Source organism: Camelina sativa, chromosome 8 (assembly GCF_000633955.1).
Source record: "Camelina sativa cultivar DH55 chromosome 8, Cs, whole genome shotgun sequence".
Taxonomy (NCBI): Eukaryota; Viridiplantae; Streptophyta; class Magnoliopsida; order Brassicales; family Brassicaceae; genus Camelina; species Camelina sativa.
Genome location: NC_025692.1, coordinates 5566166 through 5582935, shown reverse-complemented (window position 1 = coordinate 5582935; position 16770 = coordinate 5566166). Strand labels below are relative to the sequence as shown.

The 16770-nt window shown below is 36.9% G+C and overlaps 5 protein-coding genes across 9 annotated transcripts; 2 read left to right on the top strand and 3 right to left on the bottom strand.

Annotated features, from left to right (window-relative positions):
• Window positions 1539-4453, bottom strand: LOC104706318 (peptidyl-tRNA hydrolase, mitochondrial-like). 3 transcript variants are annotated; one of them, XM_010422500.2, is made up of 9 exons: window positions 4201-4453; window positions 3692-3871; window positions 3522-3606; window positions 3340-3407; window positions 2585-2635; window positions 2406-2479; window positions 2127-2185; window positions 1964-2040; window positions 1539-1861 (listed from the first exon to the last, which is right to left on the bottom strand). In XM_010422500.2, the coding sequence occupies exons 2-9, from the start codon at window positions 3797-3799 to the stop codon at window positions 1727-1729; spliced, it is 657 nt and encodes a 218-aa protein (XP_010420802.1). In that variant the 5' UTR covers window positions 3800-3871; window positions 4201-4453; the 3' UTR covers window positions 1539-1726. The 3 variants fall into 3 exon arrangements, with proteins under 3 accessions (XP_010420802.1, XP_010420799.1, XP_010420800.1); XM_010422497.2 differs by lacking the exons at window positions 3340-3407; window positions 3522-3606 and adding exons at window positions 3026-3093; window positions 3206-3290 and having other exon boundaries at window positions 4201-4449; XM_010422498.1 differs by lacking the exons at window positions 3340-3407; window positions 3522-3606; window positions 3692-3871; window positions 4201-4453 and adding exons at window positions 3026-3093; window positions 3206-3324.
• LOC104706316 (importin-5) lies at window positions 6189-12808 on the top strand. 3 transcript variants are annotated; one of them, XM_010422496.2, is made up of 20 exons: window positions 6280-7512; window positions 7712-7915; window positions 7992-8096; window positions 8210-8275; window positions 8354-8518; window positions 8626-8700; window positions 8790-8944; window positions 9186-9321; window positions 9408-9477; window positions 9565-9692; window positions 9780-9836; window positions 10169-10354; window positions 10441-10533; window positions 10868-10953; window positions 11038-11171; window positions 11257-11393; window positions 11487-11578; window positions 11670-11736; window positions 11833-12035; window positions 12546-12808. In XM_010422496.2, exons 1-19 carry the CDS (start codon window positions 6280-6282, stop codon window positions 11992-11994), a joined length of 3351 nt encoding a protein of 1116 aa, XP_010420798.1. In that variant the 3' UTR covers window positions 11995-12035; window positions 12546-12808. The 3 variants fall into 3 exon arrangements, with proteins under 3 accessions (XP_010420796.1, XP_010420798.1, XP_010420797.1); XM_010422495.2 differs by having other exon boundaries at window positions 12542-12808; XM_010422494.2 differs by lacking the exon at window positions 12546-12808 and having other exon boundaries at window positions 6189-7512; window positions 11833-12526.
• LOC104706315 (leucine-rich repeat extensin-like protein 1) lies at window positions 13798-14394 on the bottom strand. The gene has a single exon (XM_010422493.1). It carries the CDS (start codon window positions 14377-14379, stop codon window positions 14077-14079), a length of 303 nt encoding a protein of 100 aa, XP_010420795.1. The 5' UTR covers window positions 14380-14394; the 3' UTR covers window positions 13798-14076.
• On the top strand, window positions 14970-15791 carry LOC104706314 (ethylene-responsive transcription factor RAP2-11-like). Its single transcript, XM_010422492.2, has one exon. It carries the CDS (start codon window positions 14989-14991, stop codon window positions 15742-15744), a length of 756 nt encoding a protein of 251 aa, XP_010420794.1. The 5' UTR covers window positions 14970-14988; the 3' UTR covers window positions 15745-15791.
• On the bottom strand, window positions 15912-16751 carry LOC104706312 (tubulin alpha-3 chain-like). Its single transcript, XM_010422490.2, has 2 exons — window positions 16516-16751; window positions 15912-16420 (listed from the first exon to the last, which is right to left on the bottom strand). Exons 1-2 carry the CDS (start codon window positions 16749-16751, stop codon window positions 16105-16107), a joined length of 552 nt encoding a protein of 183 aa, XP_010420792.1. The 3' UTR covers window positions 15912-16104.

The following is a 16770-nucleotide window of genomic DNA, read 5'->3' as shown; positions in this document are numbered from 1 at the left end:
ATTCATTACTCCCTCCAAACTTAATTCAAACTAACATTAGAATAGTTTTCGCTTTCCTTTAGTTGTACCAGTTGTATCAGTTAATATCAGTTGTACCTAAATCTGCATAAACGAGAAAACGGAGAAAACCTAATCCAATTTCTATCTAGCTCGATTCAACAACTAGGTCCATAAATTATAAACGTACTCTGCCTCTAATAGACTTGAACAAATGAGAATTAACAAGATTAACATACAAAAAAACGAATTTATAACAAATCTAAGAATGTCCCCAAATTAGAAATCTAACACATCAACACTATCTACACCATAAACAAGTTTCAAATACATCGAAATTGAACAAAAACATTTGAATAGGCCAAGAAATTACCTAAAACGAGTTTCAATGGAGCTTCAATGGTTGTTCAATGGTGGAAGATTTTGTGTTTCGTGGGTTGTATGGATGGGGAAAGAGGTTCAATGGTTTTTTCCCTTTTTTAAAAAAATGTATTTGATTCATTTACTTTATTTAAATAATGCAAAACTAAACAAAGGGCAAAACTGAGATTATAAATTATTGGAATAGTAGAGAGGTATGTAGAATAAATGTGGATAATGTAGAAAAGAATTTTTGGAATAGGGGTATAGTAGAATTAAATCCCTTATTGAAAAGTGCGTTGAAAATATTCATTTAACTCGGAGCTAATTTATATCTATTGTTACCAAATAATATAAGGAAAATACTTAGGTTCACTTCTAGGGTGAACCTTCTTGTTCATTTCTTTCTTTTCAACCAATCAAAATCTTCTATATATTATTTTATTTTAAAAAATAAATCAAAATTAAATTAAAAAGCAAAACAGATTCAGTAAACAAATTATGTATAATTTTTTTTAAGGAAATATTGGCTTGGTTTAAATTTTACAATTAGAATAAAATGATGTATCGGTTTGGATTTACAAATAAGGTGATTAGGGTTTAGATTTTACAATTCAAACAAAATTATATGTCGGTTTGGCTTTATAAATGAAGTGGTTTGGATTTAGATTTTATAATTAAATCTAATAATGATATAGAGATAGAGGGCTTATCATTGTTGGTCGTAACGAAAACACACCTGTTGTTTTGTTAGCCATAGTGTGACGTGTGTTAGGGAAGTTGTAATAAGGGTTTTGAAGAAGATAACAAGCATTGTACTACTACGGACGGGCATTTATATGCAACCTATAGCTTCGTTCCTAAAGAGTAAGAGAAATACCAAAAACCATTTTTTGTTACTGGGAAATCAAAGTCTCCACTCTCCACTTCGGAAAATGTAACGTAAGTCAATAACTCAAATAGTATTATTAATTCTCCCTCTCCCTCTTCCGCATCGTAATGTCTTCCTAATCAGTTTTTAATGTCTCATTTATTTATCAACTTCCTAGATTCTCGTTATGGATTAACGAGTCGGATAAAACTCACTAATTCAAGTAAAGGTCAACGGTAAAATAAGTATTCCGTGTAACTAATTCAGATAATTTCGTATTAATCCGAAATGGAGAGCGACTCTAAAAATCTGAAATCTAAAAAGACTATTTGAAAAAAAATTGTACAAGGGGCAGGCACAAGATCATAAATCTATACATACATGACTTGAGCTTGACTTGACGAGCACATGAGTCTTTCTTATCTGGTATTCAAAAACCTACTACAAAAGACACTTCCTTTATCGAATCCAAGACAGTAAAGACTAAAGAGCATTTGGTCAAGCTGCAATTACTGTATGTTGTCTTAAGTGTTTGTACTTTTGTTCCACATTGAACAATCTCCAGCTTTCTCCAAAGTCTTTAGACAAGACCAGCTTCAGAGCATCCACCCCTTCTGCTAAAGCTTTATCCATCTTTTCCAGAAACATAGAGCACACAAGGGAGACATAAATCTATCTCTCTATGGTGATCTAAGCCACAATGTTTTCAATGTCGATAACTGCTCATAGGCTTACCCGTTCTCGAGCTCCCATGCTGAACTTCTGCAACAAGAAAGCCTTTGGATCCATTTGTCCCGGAGGCTTTCCGATTCCTACAATTATAATAATATCTTGATTTGAAACCAATGATCTTCATGAGGGAGAGAAAGTGTTAATTGAAATAGAGGTTGAAACAGACCGATTCGTAGCCTTGCAAATTCCCTGTTGCCTCGAAAATGGTTCATGACACTTTTTAACCTGAGAAGACCACAAGAATAATAACTACCATATAAACTAATGTCAGTCAAACCCCAAACAAGTATAAACATAAGTGTTTCCGATACTGTTATTCAGATATCATGATGGTAGATACTACAGTCTGAAACATGTGACAGAAATTGTCTTACGAGAACCAGGGAAAAGTTGAACTCTGTTTTACACATGATCACATCCTAGTGAGAAAAATGAGATATCATACCCGTTGTGGCATCCATGGCCTCCTTTTTCTTGAAGGCGAAGAACACCACATGGCAATTGCATGTCATCATGCACCTACATCACCAAATTCCAGAGTAACAATGAAATCAAGTGTCTTCTGGTGAAACCAATCGTAAGATTTGTTAGGCCTTAAGCCAAAAACGGTAATAGGGGAATTACCACAAGCACACGATTCAGAGGTAACTTGTAATAAGCCGCGAGAGGTCCACTCTGACCAATTTAAAGAGAGGCACAGTTACTAGCACAATCAACCAAAGCTAAAAAAAGCTACATTACGCACAAAAAATAGGTAAATACAGCTAATTCAATTGCAATCATAGACACTTGGCAAGCCATAGATTTTGATGACCATACAAAAGTATGATACTGTCATGGTTGAAACCGTTAAATCATAAAGCCTCTCGTCAGGCCTCTAACAAGCAGATACCTTGGTTTAAATAGCAATGGATGAAGTTATGTAGATGATGTTCAAGAACCTTATTGGTAAAGAGACCAGTCTTTAAGCCTCATGAATCATTCATATTTCAGATACATATACACACAGACAAAATCTAAACAAATTTTGAAAGACATATACTAAGAATATGAGAAGAAGATTACTGATTCACCGCTCAAGTTCATGTAAGTTTGCGGCATTGCCAGGATGACAGGGAGATCGTCCACGAAACCTGAGAGAGGGGCAACACAAAACCAGAAACCCATATAATTCAACACCAAACTCACACAGTTTTCGTTCATACAAGAGAAAGGAAAAAAAAAAACTTGTCTTGCACCATGTACCTTGTCCCATTATAGCCTTGAAATTGACCAGGTTCATCTGAATTCCCACTGACTCAGCAAAAGTATCAATCATCTCGAAGCCAATCTGCAGCATAGCCAAACAAGAGCAGAGAACTATAGAATACNAAGATTACTGATTCACCGCTCAGGTTCATGTAAGTTTGCGGCTTTGCCAGGATAACAGGGAGATCGTCCACGAAACCTGAAAGGGGGACAACACAAAATCAAAAACTCATATAATTCAACACCAAACTCACACAGTTTTCGTTCATACAAGAAAAATGGAAAAAAAAAAAATTCATCTTGCAACATGTACCTTGTCCCATTATAGCCTTGAAATTGACCAGGTTCATCTGAATCCCAACTGACTCAGCAAAAGTATCAATCATCTCGAAGCCAATCTACAGCGTAGCCAAACAAGAGCAGAGAACTAAGAATACACTTATATAAACGCATAATCACTAAAAACATTTGGGGGTACATTACATTGTGTCTTGTCCCTTTGTATTTGTCTCCGGGGTTACCCAATCCTAGAAACAGCCATGGTCGATGAACAGAAGTGCAGTAGCAACGCCTCGACAACCTACTCAACATCGGTTCGAGATTCGGCCACCCAAGCCAATCAAAGTTTCGAGATTTCTCCAAAGACTATTAAATCCCTAAACCCTATTTCCAAAAGCAAGAAACCAGAAGAGAGATTAGTGTTTCAAATACTCCAAATTTTCAACACAATGTCATAAGATTCGACTAGCACTAAGCTATTGTTCTAAGATTTAGCGTTTTACTGTTGAATGAACTAAGAACATCCAGAAACTGCAAAGCAATTGCACAATTACACCATCAGGGTCCAACAAAACCAAACCCCATCAGACGTTTAGACAACAAACTCCGAAATCAACTTATTTATTGGGGTTTTAAGGAAGCCTCGAATCGTTCCCTTTTCAAATAATATCTATACAAACCTCAAATCGCAGTTGTAAAAATCAACAACTCACCCGTAAAAAGAGCAAAGAAAGAAATGAGAGGAGAGCTGCGCTGTCCCGAGAGACAGCCGAAGTCGTATCGATTGTAAAAAAAAAATGGTCTTCTCGTTTTATATGTTGTGAGATCATCACACTAGTTATGTAGATCTCCAAGGCTAACCTATTATTTTATTCGAAAGATTATAATATATTTTTGCTGAAGTCCGAATTTGAGGTTTTTCACTTTTCAAAAAACCCAAAGTTAAACTAGATCTGAATTGTCCAAGATAGTGCATGTGTTTCAGCCTCTCCATGATGCTTGCTTGCTTACTTTTGGATATGCTTTTGTTTCGTATATTCCCTTCTGGACCATTTTGTGATTACTACTTTGATCTAGATGTCTAGATCGGTATATGGATGGATTTGTGGTATGTTCCGGTTGTTATGTGAATAAATATGATAGAAATCACCTTCAATACGAGAAATGATCATTTTGTAATGAGATAGAGACCAATCTCATTAGCATCAGAGAAGTTTTCTTTCCATCATGAAAAAAAAATGCATGCGACCATTTTAGAATCAGAGGCTGTACGATATATACCCAAACCAATATACCAAATGGATAATTGGAAGAGAACAAGATTGATTGATTTTTTTTTTTTTTTAGTACCCATCACCATAACATCTTTGTTGTTAATCTTTTCTCAACTATGCATTTGCTACTAAAAGGAGTTTTAAACACACTTCCATAAGAAGTTGTACAATTTAGAAGATTATGCTCACTATGTAGTATGTTTATCATATCTTGACAAGAAAGAAAAAAAAATGTGATAGTAGAGTAGTATCATACAAACTGAACACACTAACACTCTACCTCTTATGTCTATATGTTACAAAGACATATGGACTACATATTATTCGTCAACAGATTTTAAATATACTATGTAGTATAAAAATGTACATTTTTACCATATAACAAATACACCTTGTAAAGCCGATCCGACATGATTCAAAATTTATTTGATTACTATTTAAATACAAAATAATATTGTGTGGAAATAAATTATATGAATACATATAGGATATATCTTTTTTTTTTGTTAAGTAAAAGTTTCGTGAATATTAAGAGTTTTACCTTATCACATACCTTTTATATATAAATCAATATATAGTAATTTTTTATTAATTTAAATCAAATCAATCATTATTATATTCACTCGTTTCTCGATTACACTTAATTAAAATATCAAACTTAGTAAATAAACATATTCAACACGCGTATCAAATATATATTAAGATTAAATAATAAGAATATATTTTATTACATTTAATGTATATTGAAGAGCCAATGGCAATCATTTGTTTTGTTGGAATAAGGAAAATGGAAGAAAATAATAAACATAAATATTTTTATGGGTAATTGTCATAAATACCACTAAAATAGGTTTTTATTCCAAAAATACCACAATTTAATTTTTTTCCAAAAATACCACATAATTGAACTAAAGTTCTAATACTAAAAACTAATTACTAAATTCTAAATACTAAACCCTACCCCTAAAAACTATACTTTAAAACAAAATGTGTCAATCCAAACTTAAAAAAACAAATTCTACGTCCTTAAAAAAAAAAAAATTTTGTGTTTGTGGTAATTTTGGGAAAAAAAAACTTTTGTGGTATTTTTGGAAAAAAAAACTAAAATGTGGTATTTAAAAAAAAAATAGTGGTATTTAAAGGAATTTCTCTATTTTTTTTTACTTAGAAGTAGGTATTTTTATTTATTAAATACAGGAAATAATAGAAAACCTTAACTTTTGAATTCATAAAAAGGAACACAGGCATTGGTGATCAATTTATGATCCACCCTTGAAAGAAACACAGCTAATCACATATTATTGCTTACTTTTTTATTTTTTTTCCCTTAATTTAATTGTCGCCACGGCCCACTCCACCTCAAATCACGAATACATAATACTTGGGAGAAAAAAAAAAAAGAAAAAAAAAATATATAATTATCTCTTCACAAACCTCATCCCTCTTCGCTCGTCTCCTCATTCCGCCTCTCTCTCTCTAGCCACTTTTTAACCCTAGTTTTTCCCGCCGCCACCTGCCATGGCTACCGAGGCGAACCAGCTTCAACAGGCGCAACTCGCGATGGTCCTCGGTTCCGATTCGGGGCCGTTCGAGACGCTAATCTCTCACCTCATGTCTTCTTCCAACGAGCAACGTTCATCCGCTGAGGCTCTATTCAATCTCGCTAAGCAAAGCAATCCCGATACCCTCGCCTTGAAGCTAGCTCATCTTCTCCAGCTTTCTCCTCATCCCGAAGGTCGTGCCATGTCCGCCGTGCTTCTCCGGAAGCTGTTAACGCGTGACGACGCTTATCTATGGCCGCGTCTCTCCCTCGCCACTCAATCCTCCCTCAAATCGTCGATGTTGTCTTGTATTCAACGCGAGGAAGCCAAATCGATCTCTAAGAAGATTTGCGATACAGTCTCTGAACTTGCATCGGGGATTTTACCGGAGAATGGTTGGCCGGAGTTGCTTCCGTTTGTTTTCCAGTGTGTTCAATCTGATTCCCCTAAATTGCAGGAATCGGCGTTTTTAATCTTTGCGCAATTGTCTCAGTACGTTGGGGAGACTCTGACTCCTCACATCAAGCCTCTCCACACCGTGTTCCTCCAGTGTTTGAGTAGCGACTCTGCAAGCTCCGATGTCAAAATCGCCGCTCTCAACGCCGTCATTAGTTACGTTCAGTGTCTGTCCAACTCAACGGAGAGAGATAGATTCCAAGATGTTCTGCCTGCCATGATCAGGACGTTGACCGAATCTCTGAACAACGGGAACGAAGCAACTGCACAGGAGGCACTTGAGCTTTTGATTGAATTGGCTGGTACTGAGCCACGGTTCCTTAGAAGGCAGCTTCTCGACATTGTTACTTCGATGCTTCAGATCGCAGAGGCTGATTCCTTGGAGGAAAGTACGCGTCATCTTGCGATTGAGTTTTTGGTTACTCTGGCTGAGGCGCGTGAGCGTGCCCCAGGGATGGTTAGGAAACTCCCTCAGTTCATCGACAGGTTGTTCGCTGTCCTTATGAAGATGCTCGAGGATATTGAAGACGATCCAGCTTGGTACAGCGCTGAGACTGAGGATGAAGATGCCGGAGAGACTAGCAACTACAGCATGGGTCAAGAGTGTTTGGATCGGTTAGCAATTTCTTTGGGAGGAAACACCATTGTTCCGGTTGCATATCAGCAGTTTTCTGCTTATTTGACTGCCTCTGAATGGCAGAAACACCATGCTTCTTTGATTGCACTTGCTCAGATTGCTGAAGGTTGCTCAAAGGTATAATTTTCAGTGATAGCAGTTGAATAACCTGTCTTAAGTAACTTTTTTCCTTTATTGTTTCATTGTTTTTTTGGTTTTGATTAGATGTTAGATAAAGATTGATTCTGAGTTGATTTATCTTGGGAGGACTTGCCAAACACATACATCATTTTGGGGTTTTCAATCTGATTATTTAATATCCTGAACTTTGATGTAGGTAATGATTAAAAATCTAGAGCAAGTGGTAGCCATGGTTTTGAGCCAGTTTCAAAGTCCTCATCCTCGAGTAAGGTGGGCTGCTATAAATGCGATTGGACAGTTGTCTACGGATTTGGGTCCAGATTTGCAAAACCAACATCATGAGAGAGTGCTTCCCGCACTTGCTGCTGCTATGGATGACTTCCAGAATCCACGAGTGCAGGTAAGATCCCTGGTTTCTCTGAGAATATAATCTTCTGACACCTCCTAAAGCATTACCTTGTGACTTTTCAATGTAGGCTCATGCTGCTTCAGCAGTACTCAACTTCAGTGAAAATTGTACACCTGAAATATTGGCACCTTACTTAGACGGAGTAGTGAGCAAGTTGCTTGTGTTACTACAAGTAAGTCCATTGTGTAATTTATTTTCTAAAATATATTACTAAAAAAGAGCATATATCTTGCACTCTGTTGAGTTTAAATGATTGACTTGGGATTATAATGGTGCTTCTTATAGAATGGTAAACAAATGGTCCAAGAAGGAGCCTTAACTGCTCTTGCTTCAGTTGCTGATTCATCACAGGTATCTATAAGGAAGTTGTGTAGCAACTATTGTTTTCCTTACATGCAACTCTTAATCTAACATAATCTAAATTTGTAGGAACACTTTCAAAAGTATTATGATGCTGTCATGCCTTATCTCAAAACTATTTTGATGAATGCAACTGACAAATCTAAGAGGATGCTTCGTGCCAAATCCATGGAGTGCATTAGTCTTGTTGGAATGGCAGTTGGAAAGGACAGATTTACGGACGATGCTAGGCAGGTATGCTATGCGTGGGTCAAATCAAACTTTACTTGCTATTAGAATGGATGCTATATGCAGTAATCCTATTCACTGTCGTATGAAAATATTTCACATGTTCATGCCAGGTCATGGAAGTGCTAATGTCCTTGCAAGGGTCTGAGATGGAGGCAGACGATCCAATAACAAGTTACATGTTACAGGTGAATTCTTATAATATGCTAGGTCTCCATGTTACTTATAAAATAAGTAGGTAAGATCGCTTGCTTACAGTTACCTTACATTTTCGTAGGCATGGGCTAGGCTTTGCAAGTGTCTGGGTCAAGACTTCCTCCCGTACATGACTGTTGTGATGCCTCCTTTGCTTCAGTCAGCTCAACTTAAGCCAGATGTAACAATTACATCTGCTGATTCAGAAGATGAAGCAGAGGATTCTGATGATGAAAGGTTTCCATTCTTCTTGACACTTCATCTGATTGTTATCATATCTCTATACCTTGCTTTTATGTAATTCTGAGCATAAAAAACCAATCTTCTCTATGTTGTTGGAGGTGTAGCTTTCCTGCATTTCTCTTTTCTTGAAATATTTAACTATGCTCAGATTCTGTCCATATAATGAAATGATGTGTTTTAAGATGCAGCAAAGTAACATGCATGATGTTTTTGCTAATTCCATCTATCGATGCAGCATGGAGACCATTATCCTGGGAGACAAAAGAATAGGGATCAAAACAAGTGTTCTAGAGGAAAAGGCAACGGCTTGCAACATGCTTTGTTGCTATGCCGATGAGTTGAAAGAAGGATTTTTTCCTTGGATTGATCAGGTTAGTGTGGTTAAATAACTCCAAATTGTCTCAATATTTGGTATTGTTGTTGGGATCATCGTGTGGACTGAATTTTTATACTATAGGTTGCACCTACATTGGTCCCTTTACTGAAATTCTATTTTCACGAAGAAGTTAGAAGAGCAGCTGTGTCAGGTATATCAGAAAATATATCTTCTATAGTCTATTTTTTGTTCATGTGAATACAAGTTTCTAAAAATTTGGTTAATTTTCTCTCTCTAGCCATGCCGGAACTAATGCGCTCAGCCAAGCTGGCTATAGAGAAAGGAAAATCTGATGGGCGCGATTTATCCTATTTGAAGCAGCTTTCTGACTACATTATTCCAGCCATGCTGGAAGCTTTGCATAAAGTTAGTGTGTGTTCTTTTTTTTCATTTTTCTCTCTTTTTGGCTTTGTTTCACTATGTTGATCGGGTGGATGACTGGATTTTATGTAGGAACCTGATACAGAGATCTGTGTGAGTATGTTGGAAGCTATCAATGAATGCTTGCAGGTAAATGTTCATTAGCAAATTTGGTGTAACTTGGGCCTTTTTTTAATGTTCTTCTTGAATGCTGCACTTTCCCTGGTAGTCATGCTGTTTTCTTATAAATCTAGGTCATATATGTAGTTACTTTATCACTTGTTCATTCCTTCTGAGCATAGAGTATCGAGAGTGATGAATAATATTGCAATTTCAGCTGGCCTTATTTTCATTCTTTCCTTAGGTTTAGGGTATGCGAGAGAGAGCTTATATTGACCAAGTTTTAATTGTGTGCCGTCTTAGAGTAAATTATAGCATTACATTGGAAAAATGGTATCGTATAACCTTTGACTGTATTCCAGATCTCCGGAAATCTTTTGGATGAAGCGAAAATTAGATCCATAGTTGATGAGATAAAGCAAGTTATGACAGCAAGCTCTAGTAGGAAGCGAGAGAGGGGAGAGAGGGCCACTGCGGAAGACTTTGACGCTGAAGAGGGAGAGCTTATTAAAGAGGAAAATGAGCAAGAGGAAGAAATTTTTGATCAAGTTAGTTTTTTGGTGATCCACTCTTATTAAATTGAAGTGTTCTGTTTTCAATGTTTTTATTAAATTTTTTCGTTTTTGAAATATAGGTCGGTGAAATATTGGGAACACTGGTTAAGACATTCAAAGCCTCATTCCTGCCATTCTTCGATGAATTATCCTCTTACTTAACTCCTATGTGGGTAAGTTGCCCTCATCACTAATAGTCTTCTATTTTAGGTGCTGGGTGATACTAAGTGGAGAATTTTTATATTCAAGAGTATCTTTTGCTTTCGCTTTGTCAGTGTAGGTGGTTTTTGTTATTTCCAGAAGCTTGTACCTAACATATATATGAATAAATATAGTATAGTATTTTGTTGGAAGTTTAGAAAATTTTGGCCCTCTGGTTCAGCTGAATATAGTTTCCAAATCTGTGGCTGTTGCCATTGCTCTGATACAATATTAGTCTTAGTTCGCCTTGTGTTTTCTGTTTTGCTATTGATTGATAGTCTTGGGATGTGTATTTGTTTAATTCAGGGAAGGGATAAAACAGCTGAAGAGAGAAGGATTGCTATATGCATTTTTGATGATGTAGCTGAACAATGCCGTGATGCTGCCTTTAAGTAAGGATACACATTCACTGGATCATCGTACATTTTCAGTTTTCCGCGTTCTTATGTGGTGTCTACCTTATATTCGCTGGGCAGATATTATGATACCTATCTTCCATTTGTACTGGAAGCTTGCAATGACGAGAGCCCAGAAGTTCGACAGGCTGCCGTGTATGGGCTTGGTGTTTGTGCTGAGTTTGGTGGATCTGTATTCAAGCCTCTTGTTGGAGGTATGGTATTCTTTTGCCTGCTGGTAGTTTTTGGGGGGTTGATCCATATTTTGCAGTTAAATAACCGATGTTTTTGTTTCAACAGAGGCTCTGTCAAGATTAAATGTTGTGATACAGCAGCCAAATGCTCGGCAATCTGACAATGCAATGGCATATGATAATGCTGTGTCCGCAGTGGGAAAGATCTGCCAATTTCACCGTGACAGTATCGATTCCTCTCAGGTAGCTTATGATACTTCAAAGGTTTCGCGATGGCACTAATACATGTGGTTGCTTCCAGTGATTGACAAGTTACCCTTGTTTTGATTTTATTAGGTACTTCCTGCATGGTTGAACTGTTTACCTCTAAGTAATGATGTCATTGAAGCCAAATTGGTTCATGAACAGCTCTGCTCAATGGTTGAGAGGTAAGCAATGTGGATTCTAAGTTACTAACCTCTTATTTTCTTTTCTCATTACTTGTTCTAAAAACGCCCTTGGTTGCTGATAAACTTGCAGGCAAGATGTGGACATTTTAGGCCCCAATAACCAGTATCTTCCGAAAATCTTATTAATATTTGCCGAGGTTTGTTTAGTTACGCTTTTCATGGACAGTTTTCATTCCTGGATCTTTTGCATTTATCGTACTAATAGAGAAATCAATGTGTCTATTGGCGGCCAGGTGCTTACAGGGACAAATGTGGTGACAGAAGAGACAGCAGGTCGTATGATTAATATATTAAGGCAGCTTCAACAGACACTGCCACCATCGGCATTGGCATCAACATGGTCAACACTGAAACCCGAGCAGCAGCTCGCTCTCCAATCCATGCTTTCCTCCTAAAATCACTCCAATCCAGTCTCTTTGTTCATCTACAGTCTTTTGTGAGTTCTGTCTTCACTACAAAGCGTCGTCAGTTTTGCATTTATGTGTTTAAAAAGCTTTTCTCTTCTTTTGCATTTTTCATCAATTCTTTTTTCCGAGAGGGATGATGATGGGTCGGTCCATCCTTCAGAAGTTACAAAATGGAAATTTCTATCTTGACGGTAGGAAGTGTATATTAGGAGGGAAGGATGAAAGTGTTAGTGAAAAGAGTGTCATTGGGGGAAAATTTGGTTTGATTCCCCAAATACACATGTTTGGTTGGTGTCGGTGTTGGTTTGGGTTTGAGAGAAGATGAAGTTTTGGTGCTTATACGAGAAAGAAAAAAAAACAGAAAGATTTGTTTTTTTTAAGTTCTCTTGTTTTTTTTTTTTGGTATGCAAGTGAGAATTTTGGAAGAATGATTCTTTTCTCACATTGCCATTGTTGATTTTGTACTCTTTTGGATATTCTTGGTCTTTTCTTAATAAAAAAATGTCTTGTTTTAATTTTATGATTTCGCTGGCAGACAGCAAGTAAGCAACTAAGCTTGGTCGTTTTAAGTTGTGCGCCGGCCACGAGGGGTCAGTACGAAATGTTGGGACCCCACAACAATAATATTTTCGGAGTCTAAAGCCTAGCCTAAAAGAGGAAAACAATGATATCTTCGCATCTATCTCATCTGTGTCTTTGTTCCATATGTTATTTTTTGTGCAATTTTGTTTCAACAGTAAACTAACATAAAAGCTTTGAAGCCTCGTGGGAAAAATACTAGTGTCATCTGTAAATTAGACCATCCAAATTTCTTCACAAGTTTGTTAGCAATATTTTAATTATTAAAAATAGAATTATTTTATTTACAAAAAAAAAAATCTTTATCAAAAAACTTTTTTTTAAAAAAGTAAAATTTATATCTCCAATTGTAAAGTTCTAACCAAAAATTTAAACCAATTTTTTAAAAAATAGGAGAGAACTTGTTTTACAAACAACAACCAAACAAACCAAAACCATTTTCAATCTAACTCTCAAACATTCTCTCATTGCACAACAATCACAAAACTAGGTCGCAAAAGAGTTGTTACATAGATTTAACTAATCACTCATTTCTAAAATTTAGTAACTTATAGTCTTGGCAAATCCAATTCAGATTAGTTATTGCAATGACATAAACTTTTCTGCAAATCGACAAGAACATACTATTCAGTGGAAAAGAATACACAGAATTAGGACATCTTCAACCCCACTCTATTTTAGAGTCAAATCTTTATTATAGAGCAACATTTGTTCCAACCCTACTCTATATTTTACTCTAAAATAGAGAAAATGATAGGATTGCTCTATATATAGAGTAACTCTATTTTCACCTCTATTTTTTTACACTAACTCTATTTTAGAGTTAAAAATAGAGTAATACATTGGAGCAAAACAACGCTCTATTTTTTAGTTACTTTATTTAAAAAAAAAATAGAGATATACATTGAAGATGGTCTAAGAAGAAATTTTTTTTCCTTTCACTCACTAACACTCTACCCATTCACAGGTAGACACGTGCCTGTAAAAATCAACCCTCAAATTTCTTAGCTAAGATATATTTCTTAGCTTATCAACCATTTTTGATTTGTTTTTATTCCTTTTATACCTAAGATATTTGATTACATACTTAAGTTGGAGATGGTCTTAGTTGTTATTGTTAATAGGATAATATGTCATGTAACCTGAAACATTACTAGACTTAAATGACGGTTACATGTGTAAAATGTTTTGATGGAAGTCAAAAGTGGTGTATGTAATAAATTATTTTTAAAGAATTTGTAAAACGAATCAATACAATAAATAAATAAAGTATAAGCAAATCAGTCGCACTACAACCCGCGAAAAAGCGAATAAAGAAGAAGAATAAATTCCGGTAAACTGAGAGACAGTCAAAACTAAACAAAGTTAAGACAACACAAATGCACTTTCAATGTTTTCAGGCAAACTCATCAGTAAATGTATACATTTACAAAAAAGTAGGCAGTTAATGACTTCTCCTGACTTTTGAGTCGCTTGCATGGCTTCTTAGCGCTACAAGAACCACCACCATGGTTTGCCGGGAGGAGGTGGTGGATTCACTCTTCCATATCTAGGGCGTGGAGGCGGTGGAGATCTCTTGTAGTAGTAGGGTGCAACGGGAGGTTTAGGAGGAGGAAGAGCAACCGGAGGTCGATAGACCGGAGTAGGAGGAGCTACAGGATGACGATAGACCGGGGATGGAGGAGGAGAATAATTGTAAAATGACACTAGCTTTCTGTTGGTGTTTCCCTTAGCAACTGTGATTAAGGTTGCCAAGAGAAACAGTAGGGTGAAGGACAATCTTTGAGACACCATTTTTTCAGGTTAGTATTTGTCTTCTTAATGTTAAGAATCATTTATATAGATATTTATTGTCATCTCTCTTGGAGTTGAGGTTTCCCACTAACTTTAAGATTTCGTCAATATCATACATAATTTTGTAAAAGTATATATATTGGTCGGCTTAATTTGCATTTTAGATATCTCCTTCTATCATTGAGGCCTCCCTCTAAACATTAAGCTTAATTAAGTCTTCAGATGTTATGGTTTGTTCATTGTTGAGTTAAATATTCCCCATCCCATGCCAAGAAACAAACACATCATATACTGTACTTGTCTTTTGCACATTTTTATATTAAGAAAACTAGAAAATGGTAAGCACGCCAATAATACATGGAACCCACATAAAACCTCTGAATGTTTCTCAGAAATACCCAAAAACCAAACAGTTATATAAAAATCATTTACTGTATACATCATCATCATCACTAAAATAACAAGAAGAAATCTTCAGAAAGACGAGGCACCCACTAAGACTTGACCCCAAAAGTATACCAACACACATAACCAAAAAACTTAACCTATGCATCCCTATAAGTACGTATTTTCAACGTCTACAGACAGATTCATACACAAAAAAATAAAATGGAACGTCAACAACCTCAAAAGCAGAAAGCAAAAGAGAAGAGCAAAGGCAACAAGACGAAGTTCGTGGGAGTTAGGCAAAGGCCTTCAGGGAAATGGGTGGCAGAGATCAAAGACACGACACAAAAGATACGTATGTGGCTCGGAACCTTTGAGACTGCAGAAGAAGCAGCTCGAGCCTACGATGAAGCCGCCTGTCTCTTACGTGGCTCCAATACTCGAACCAATTTCGCTAACCATTTTCCAAACAACTCACAATTGTCCTTGAAGATCAGAAACCTCCTTCACCAGAAGCAGAGCATGAAACAGCAGCAACAACAGCAACACAAACCCGTTTCTTCTTTTGCGGAATGTAACATCGACTACACTTCGGCTGCTACTAGTCTCACCACTACCACCACCACCACCACGGTAATGCCACTCAATGATGTGTACCGCCCGGAATCATCAGTCATTGGGATACCAGAAACCAACGGTCACCAGCATCCTTACTCGTGGCCCCTTGTCTCTGCATTCAACCATCTGGTCCCTATGGCTCAGGGAGGGGAAGAAACACATGGGCATCTCAACGACCACAACTCAACCGATCAACATTTGGGTCTTGCTGAAATCGAAAGACAGATATCAGCATCCCTATATGCAATGAATGGACCTAGCAGTTACTATGACAGCATGACTGCCGAATATGCAATCTTCGATCCTACCGATCCCATTTGGGATCTCCCTTCACTCTCCCAACTCTTCTGCCCTACATGATTCCACTTTACTTTTCCTGACTAATTCATGTAATTTTTTGGATCATGATCCATGAATGTAAAGTAGAACACATCTCTACAATGTCCCAATAGACAAGATTGTACCTAAAGTAAAAAATGGACATTGTAAGAAGAGAATGAAGGTTTGGTACAACAAAAAAAGCTTGATAATGATGAACTCGGGATCTTCCCCAATGGTCGCTTTACCAATGAAAATGTATCGAACCGAGATAAAACACAAAAGGCAGAAAATGTTCAATGGATATTGTACAGGATTAAAACAAACATGTAATCAACAAGAATCATAAGTGAATACAGAAAAAGAAAAAACTTTTTGATGCTCATTGTTCGAGCAAAGGTCTCAATAGTCTTCACCTTCATCCTCTTCGTCGTCTCCACCTTCAGCACCCACTTCTTCGTAATCTTTCTCCAATGCAGCCAAGTCTTCACGTGCCTCAGAGAATTCACCTTCTTCCATTCCCTCACCGACATACCAGTGCACAAATGCCCTCTTGGCATACATGAGATCAAACTTGTGGTCGATCCGTGAGAACACCTCTGCCACTGCTGTGTTGTTGCTGATCATACATACAGCTCTCTGGACCTTAGCGAGGTCACCTCCCGGAACAACAGTTGGAGGCTGGTAGTTGATTCCACATTTGAATCCAGTCGGGCACCTACAATTCGAAACACATGTCAAGTAATTGTTTATATAAAAACAACATGAAACTAGAAACAATAGCAACTTGTTTGTTCCGTTTCAAGATCATACCAGTCAACAAACTGAACGGTTCTCTTAGTCTTGATGGTACCAACAGCAGCATTAACATCTTTAGGAACAACATCTCCACGGTACATCAAACAACAGGCCATGTATTTTCCGTGCCTGGGGTCACACTTAGCCATCATGCTAGCTGGCTCAAACACAGCATTAGTGATCTCAGGGACTGATAACTGCTCATGGTATGCCTTTGCGGCTGAGATGACTGGTGCATAGGATGATAACATGAAATGGATACGGGGATAT

What these genes read in the sequence shown, in the direction of transcription:
- LOC104706318 (XM_010422500.2), bottom strand. Translation starts at nt 3,799, where the DNA reads ATGTTGAGTAGGTTGTCGAGGCGTTGCTACTGCACTTCTGTTCATCGA. An exon ending in ACAAAGGGACAAGACACAAT is followed by an intron (nt 3,607 to 3,691) that starts GTAATGTACCCC and finishes GCTACGCTGTAG; the next exon opens with ATTGGCTTCGAGATGATTGA. An exon ending in GGCCATGGATGCCACAACGG is followed by an intron (nt 2,186 to 2,405) that starts GTATGATATCTC and finishes TGGTCTTCTCAG; the next exon opens with GTTAAAAAGTGTCATGAACC.
- LOC104706315 (XM_010422493.1), bottom strand. Translation starts at nt 14,379, where the DNA reads ATGGTGTCTCAAAGATTGTCCTTCACCCTACTGTTTCTCTTGGCAACC.
- LOC104706316 (XM_010422496.2), top strand. Translation starts at nt 6,280, where the DNA reads ATGGCTACCGAGGCGAACCAGCTTCAACAGGCGCAACTCGCGATGGTC. An exon ending in CAGTTGCTGATTCATCACAG is followed by an intron (nt 8,276 to 8,353) that starts GTATCTATAAGG and finishes CTAAATTTGTAG; the next exon opens with GAACACTTTCAAAAGTATTA. An exon ending in ACAGTATCGATTCCTCTCAG is followed by an intron (nt 11,394 to 11,486) that starts GTAGCTTATGAT and finishes TGATTTTATTAG; the next exon opens with GTACTTCCTGCATGGTTGAA.
- LOC104706312 (XM_010422490.2), bottom strand. Translation starts at nt 16,751, where the DNA reads ATGTTATCATCCTATGCACCAGTCATCTCAGCCGCAAAGGCATACCAT. An exon ending in ACCGTTCAGTTTGTTGACTG is followed by an intron (nt 16,421 to 16,515) that starts GTATGATCTTGA and finishes TTCGAATTGTAG; the next exon opens with GTGCCCGACTGGATTCAAAT.
- LOC104706314 (XM_010422492.2), top strand. Translation starts at nt 14,989, where the DNA reads ATGGAACGTCAACAACCTCAAAAGCAGAAAGCAAAAGAGAAGAGCAAA.